Genomic DNA, 7,500 nt, shown 5'->3' with positions numbered 1-7,500 from the left:
ATCTTGGGCGTGTAGGGGTCGAAGCTCAGGGGCCTCTTCCGCCGCTTGTAGATGCCGTCCTGGTGCCGCATCATGCAGTCGAAGTTGCTCTCGGACACCTCCAGGTCCAGGAACTCCAGGATCCGCCTCATCTCCTCGGGGAGGTTGTCTAAGAGGTCCTCGTAGAACACCAGGTGGAGCGGACCGTCGAACTTGAGCCAGTCCAGCGTCGTGTTCATCCACGAGATGGCTTTGTTGGTCACGAATTTGCTCCAGTCTGCGAGGGGGGAAAGGAAGGCTTGGGTTAAATCTGGCTGTCTTGGCAAGAGGAGAAAAGGCCTGGGATATATGTGGATATCCTAGGAGGAGGGGAATAGGCTGGGATAAATCTGGAAGGCTTGGATTACAACTGGATAGCTGGGATTAGAACAGTAATGCTTGGATTGCATCTGAAAGGCCTGCATTAAATCTGGAAGGCTTTTGGATAAATGCTTCACTATCCTTTCCTATTTTGATTTAATTATCATTATCATCATTATAATCACCATTATCATTTTCAACATCATTATCACTATCTTTTTTATTATTACTAGCATCATTGTCATTATAATCACCATCATTATCATCATTAACATTATCCCTGTCTCCCGTAAAAAAAAGTCCCAAGAAACTTTTCACTCAATGTAAAATTTTGCTGATAACGGGATTTCGTTTCTCCGCCACGGTAAAACTTTCGCCTATTACGAGTTTAGCTGGTGTCCGACGAAAGCAAATTCTTATCCAGTTTGTGAAAAAAGTTTGACTGAAACGGAAGAAGAAGGAAATTTGATTTGATTTCATTTCTCGAGAAGTTTAACTGAAAGCTACTGTGGCATTCATCCTGAACTTCTGTTTGATATTACGAATCTGGTTCTTTTCAGGGAAAGAAGTTTAAATAGAAGTAAATGGGACGATACTTTTAGCCTGATTTACGAAAATGGGTTTAAATTTAGTAACTAAATTAGGCTCAAGTAAAGTCAAGTCAAGCAATGTTACGGAAAAATTAGGAAAATAGGCCTAAAGAAAGTAGTTACTTATGATAAAGCTATATCAGTTTTTTTTTTCTTTATTTTCTGGAAAGAATTTTGCATTATGATAGCAACAATAAAAAATAAAAAATAAAAATATTAAAAACAACAATAGCAACAATACTGCAATAAAGAGGAAAATGAGAGTGACAATGAAGATAATAATTAAAAACAAAAACATTATCACTGGAGTCCCCCCCCCCCATGATGATGACATAATATAAAGAAACTGAGAATATATAAAACAATAGCATAACAACGACAGTATTACTAATGTCGATCAATATATAAACAATATATAAACAATATATAAACAAACTTCCATTTCCAACTTTAACACGACGAGGAAATGATCCAAATTTCGTAAAGGAGAAATTTGATGGGAAAAGTTTCATAAGAATTAAGGAACACACAAGGGTTGCCAACTGTTCCAAATTCTTGTCATTTTACCGAGTGTTTATTTCTTCAGTGAGTGCTTGCAGAGTCAAGCAAATTAAAACAGGATTTTTTCTTTAGATTAGTTCTTGTGTTGGATTAATTAAGTTGATGAATTGTGACTGATGTGTTGCTACAAGAGGAGGGTATTGCATCTGCCAAGGAACAGATTATCTTAATGAATTTATCAAGTTTGATAAATTTGATTTTTTTTACTTGGCATAATTCTGTCCTTCACACACACAACACACACACACACACACACACACACACACACACACACACACACACACACACACACACACACACACACACACACATTTACGCACATAGATAAACCTCCAGGCAGACTGATCCCCCCAACATTAAACACACACACGCTCTCACCCTTTTTTCCCCCACATACTTCACCATACCCCAACAAACTCCCACATGCTCTACCATACCCCACCATACTCCTACATATCCCAACATACTCCCCCCCCCATATGCCCCAAACATACTCCCACATACTCTATTATACCCCACACATACCCCAACATACCCCCCCTCCCCCACACCCCAACAAACTCCCCCCCACACATCCCACACCCCTCCTTACACCGTCCGTGGTCCCTCGTATATTTATCTGGCTGCGCGTGGCCGATGTGGCCTCCGCTCTGCCTGTTGAATTCCGCCTGGATGGCCAAGTAGGGGTCCCGGATGATGAGCACGGCGCGGGTAAACGCCTTCCGCATCTGTGGGGGAGAGAGAGAGTGAGGGATGGATGGATTAAGTGGGGGCGGGGGTAGGTAAGTGGGAGAGGGGAGAGGGAGGGGAGGGAGGGAGTGGAGGAATGAGATAGGGTTTGGAGAAAGGACGAGAGGGAGGGAGGGAGGGAGGGAGGAGGGAGTGGAGGGAGGGAGAGAAGAAGAAGAGAGAGGAGAGAGAGTTAGAGATGAGAGAGAGAGAGAAGAGAGAGAGAGAGAAGAGAGAGGGATATGAGAGAGAGAGAGAGAGAGAGAGAGAGAGAGAGAGAGAGAGAGAGAGAGAGAGAGAGAGAAAGAGAGAAGGAAAGAAAGAAAGAAAGAAAGAAAGAGAAAGAGAGAGAGAACGTGAAGGACGAGGAAACAAAGGAGAAAATATATCCCTGGGAGAAATGGTATGAAGTATTAAGGAACGAAACGGACAGAATAATCAAGGAATAAGAGAAAATATATGCAAATGAGAAATTAAGAGACATTATGAAAGATAGATAGATAAAGTGTTTGTGAAGTAACGAGCTAGGGGAGGAGAGAGATTCGGAGAAAGGATAGAATTAAGTTACTCATACAGAAGGGTGAGACGTGCAGTTAGTTATAAATCATACAAAATTTAATAAATCATAAATCATAAATCATTCTCTATTCCCAGTGAACGCAAGGTGAATAGAAATTTATAAAGAAGAGGATCATATATATTAACTTTTCGGTTTCGATCCTGTAAGCAAGCACCTACACAGCTCGCCTCAAGGGTGCACAAAACAAATGAGCATCACGAGTTATAGGAGAATCAAAGCGCATTCATAGCGTATTATTCCTTATTCATAGTGTTCATTTGTTTTTGTACACCCGGGAGAATAAGTACCTAGACACCTGTTCTCGTGCCTCGTGCGAAAATCAAATCATCCATCATGCACATATTTCGGTTTTGTTCATGCTAGATCGAGAAAGAATGGGATTTCTTTTTGTGTGTCTGCGGTAGGAGCGGGAAATCGTTCATCGATTCCCCTATCCTCAATTCTATTATTATCTGTAATATTTTGTCCTTATTCTGTAATTATCTGTCTTTGATTCTGTTATTGTGCGATCTGCAAGGCTATTCTCGTATTCTCTGCCCATGAATCTGTTGTTATCTGTTATCGATTATTTATCATTATTATCATTCTCTGTTAAATGCCAAGAAAAAAAGAAACTCCCTACCTACGCATCCATACATATTACTGATCCGATCCTCTGGTCTTTGTTTATTTCCAGGTGAAATGGTATGTTTTTTTTTTTTCTTTCCGTACTATACTGTTGTGTTATTGTAGATTATTATATCGATGTTGTGTCGTTGTTTATTATATTATTATGATTGTTATTATTAATAATATTACTATTATCATTATTATTATCGTTATCATTATCATCATAACTATTATTGTTATCATTCTTACGCTTATTCTTAGTTATATTCTTATTTCTGTTATAACTGTCATTATCATTTCTATCATCATAATCAAAATTATCTTAATATTACTACTGTTGTTGTTGTATTTATTATTATTAGTATTATCTATATAATTATCATAACTATTATTGTAATCGTTACCGTTATCATTATTATCATACTTATCATCATTATTGTTATTATTAGCACTATCGCCCTCCTCCTCATCATTACCATTATCACTACTACTATCATTATCACTATCAGTGAGTATCATAATATCATCATTATCATAATTCATATCATTATTTCATTTCCCTATCTACTCATCTTTTACATACATGATCTCTCAATTAGTGGTTGCCATACCGCCCATCTCCTTCATTCAATAAGTAGCCACGCCCACGCACACCCTCAGTCAATAGTTTTACTCCGATCCTGTAGTTCTCATTCCATTTCATTTTTATCCTCTGTCTCTCCAAGGCAAATTGCTTTCAGATCTCATAACATCCCCAAAAGACGAAACTCTTTTCCCGCCGTAAATTCTGGTAGAATTGAACCCTTTCGTGGATTGAAGATTTTTTTTGTTTTTTTTGTTTATCTTTTTATTTTTTTCTGGATCCGTGTCTTTATTTCTATTCTGTGTTGTTTGAATTTCCTTTTGTTTTTAGCTTATTCGTCTTTTCCTACATTTTCCTTTGTGTTTTATGCATTATGTATCTTCTCTCTTTCCTTCTTTCTGTTATTCATATCTCCTGCATTACTTGCATCTCCTTTATCTTCCTCCTTTGTGCCTCTCGCATTTTCATTCTTCCTTCTCGCATTTCTCCTCTTCCTCCTCCACTGTCGAACTTGAATCTCCATTGCCGAACTTAACACAAAGCAAACTCTCTACAGGAGCCAAGTCCTCTTCTACATCAGCTGGTTCAGACTACTTACGGCGTACTTAACAGACCCTGAGTACTCTAGTTGTTGTTTATGACTTGAAGTAGTTGTTTGGCTTCCTATAATAATTTCTGTGGTAGTAACAGGGTCAATTTCTATGACAACTTCTGGAGTATAAACTGATTAATTAAATTCATAATTTCAACAAAGATCATATTTCTTAATATGATTTCTCTTACAATTTCCTAAGCAATAAATTTATTCCTACATTTATTGTTGCATTTAGTCTCGTTAATGATTTGAACAAGGATGATAATACATGCTTATTTTAATTTTTTTTCATGATCTGTTTATGATTTCAATTCAAAATTATTTCAAACATAAACTGTAATATTTTTCACATTTTCTGTGTTTAATTCTTTCCTATTTGTATCAATATCACTGAACAAACACAGACTAAGCTGCTTAGAGGTAACTTTTAAAAGCACAGTGAATTTTGTCATGGTATTAAGCATTTAAGTGAACGTGCATTTAATACTGTTAAAAAATAATGACATAGTGTAAGCTTTTTGAAAATCAATGTCAACGTTTCTAATGCATTTAGACGTCCAAAATTATATGCAAAAACAAATCAAACCGTAACAAATATAACGTAGAAACAATAACAAATAAAAAACGTAAACTTTGTTGTTGAATACGAAATTAGTCTTTCAGTAGAAATTTTGTAAAGCAATATACACTCTCAGAAACATAAACATCTATAAATAAATACTTTTAAGAATTCGTTCTCATATGACGCCATTTAAAACAACAACAACAACAAATAAAAACAAACAACAAACAGAATTAAGTGCGTATCCCCTTCTTCAAAAACCCACACATGCCGACTGCAACAACAACAACAAAGTCTCAAGTCAGCGTTCGTGTAAAAGCCGGATCATGAATCCTGGATTAATCTGTGTCCTAATGAGAAAATGATCGGCGCTGCATACGGAGGGGTGGAGGGAGGGAGTGGATGAGAGGGAGAAAGTGGAAGAGAAGAAGAGGAGAAGGTAGAGGAGGAAGAGTGGGGAGGGGAGATGGGAGGGGGAGGCTGGAAGGCGGAGGTAGGGTGAGGGAGAAGAGAGGGAAGGAAGGGTTAGAGATAAAGGAAGGGGAAGGGGTCTGGGAGGGAGGGAGGGAATGGGATTACAGAGTCGAGGGGAAGGGAAAAGGGGAATGAAAGGGAGGCGAAGGCAGGCGATTAGGGAATAGGAAGAGAAGGGAGAGGGTTAAGGAGGAAAAGAGAAAAGAGGGCTTATATGGGAGGGAAGATGGAGGGAGGGAAGAGAGAAAGATGGAGGGAGGAAAGAGTGGAAAGTGGAGGGAGGGAAAGAGAGGAAGATGGAGTGAGGGAAAAAGAGGAAGAGAAAAGAAACAGGAGGAAGTTAGAGGGAGAAGAATAAGGACAGGAAAGAGGGAAGTTATAGTTAGGGACTAAACGAAGGAGAAGGGAGGGGATGGAGAGCGAGAAGGACAAGAAAGGAAGTGGGATAGGGACGAGGAAGATCAAAAGGAGGATAGCAGGATAGATAAGGGAGAGGGAGATTAAAAGGGGAGGAGGAAGAGAGGGGAGAGGAGGGCAAAATTGTAAGAGGAGAGCGAGATCTATATCTCAAGATGGAGGAAATTGCATTAAAGATGTCATTCTCCTTCTTGTCAAACTTTGAAGATATATTGTGGGTCTGCGGGTCCCTCAGGCGGCCTTTTGCGAATATTTTCACTTATTCATTTATACGTTTTCTTCCCTGTCTATTCGCTTATTTATTCACCTATTTATCTATCATTTACGGATTAATTTTTCTCTTGATTCGCTTATTTTTATTTGTTTATATATTCTTTTTTTTTCATAATCACGAGGAATTTGACGTGTAATCCGATGAACACTGGATACGCGCAGAAAGTAAAATGGGTTTAGTGTTGATTGCAAAATGGATTTTTACTTTGCATTAGTACTGAATATCGTTATTGCATATGTCTCTCTCTGTCGATTTCTCTATCCGTCTCTTTGTCCCTCTGTATCTCTCTGTGCCTGGTTCTTCACTTCCTCTCCCTTCTCTCTCTCTCTCTCTCTCTTTCTCTCTCTCTCTCTCTTCTCTCTCTCTCTCTATCACTATCTATCTCTCTCTCTCTCTCTCTCTCTGTCTCTCTCTCTCCTTTACTGACTTCCCTCTCTCTTCTTACTTCTCATACTCCTCTTCAAAAGGGAAGTGAGGGAGACTGCGAGAGAGAGAGAGAGAGAGAGAGAGAGAGAGAGAGAAAGAGTGAGAAAGAGAGAAAGAGAAGAGAGAGAGAGAGAGAGAGAGAGAGAGAGAGAGAGAGAGAGAGAGAGAGAGATACATACATACAGACAGAAAAACAGACAGACAGACAGAAAAAACAGACAGACAGACAGACAGAACAGACAGACAGAAAGACAGACAAACAGACAGCCAGACAGCCAGAAAGACAGTCAGACAGCCAGACAAACAAACAGACAAACAGAGAAACAACCAACCAAACAACCAACCAACCAAAGTAGGAACGAAAGAAAAATGTGAGTTGATAAAACTACAACATGTATGAAAAAACACACCCACACAGAAGGAAACTGCCAAGCAAACACCATCCCACCTCCGGGCCCCACTCATGGGTCTTGACAACCACCACGGACCCATTTGACACAGACTCCGCCGGGAAACCATTCTTCATGAGGGCCGTCCCGTCTCGTATTCCTGTTACACGCTCTCGCTCCGCGTCAGTATCCTGTGACCTGTGGAAGGAGAAGGAGACAATGATAAAGAGGGTGAAGGATAAGAGGAAATAAGAGGAGGTAGGTTGGTGATTTAAAAAAAAGGTCTTTTCTTTATTGTAATAATTGTTATCATCTGCGATGTTATCATCATCATATATTTCATTAAGCGATAGTGAGAGAGAGAGATGGACA

At 39.2% G+C, this 7,500-nt stretch overlaps 1 protein-coding gene across 1 annotated transcript in view; it reads right to left on the bottom strand.

Moving 5' to 3' along the window:
- The window catches only part of LOC119579315 (WSCD family member AAEL009094-like), a gene marked incomplete at its 5' end in the record, with an annotated part of 9,311 nt that overhangs the window by 1,251 nt on the left and 560 nt on the right, over positions 1-7,500 (bottom strand). Inside the window, 3 exons of the mRNA XM_037927078.1 lie at positions 1-256; positions 2,083-2,218; positions 7,188-7,298. The exon at positions 1-256 is cut by the window's left edge and continues 1,251 nt beyond it. Of these exons, the coding sequence (XP_037783006.1) occupies positions 1-256; positions 2,083-2,218; positions 7,188-7,298 (503 nt within the window). The remainder of the gene's footprint in view (positions 257-2,082; positions 2,219-7,187; positions 7,299-7,500) is intronic.

Source organism: Penaeus monodon, chromosome 12 (assembly GCF_015228065.2).
Source record: "Penaeus monodon isolate SGIC_2016 chromosome 12, NSTDA_Pmon_1, whole genome shotgun sequence".
NCBI classification, from domain to species: domain Eukaryota; kingdom Metazoa; phylum Arthropoda; class Malacostraca; order Decapoda; family Penaeidae; genus Penaeus; species Penaeus monodon.
Note: the sequence above shows the minus strand (reverse complement) of the source record. Positions and strands in the feature narration are given on the sequence as shown.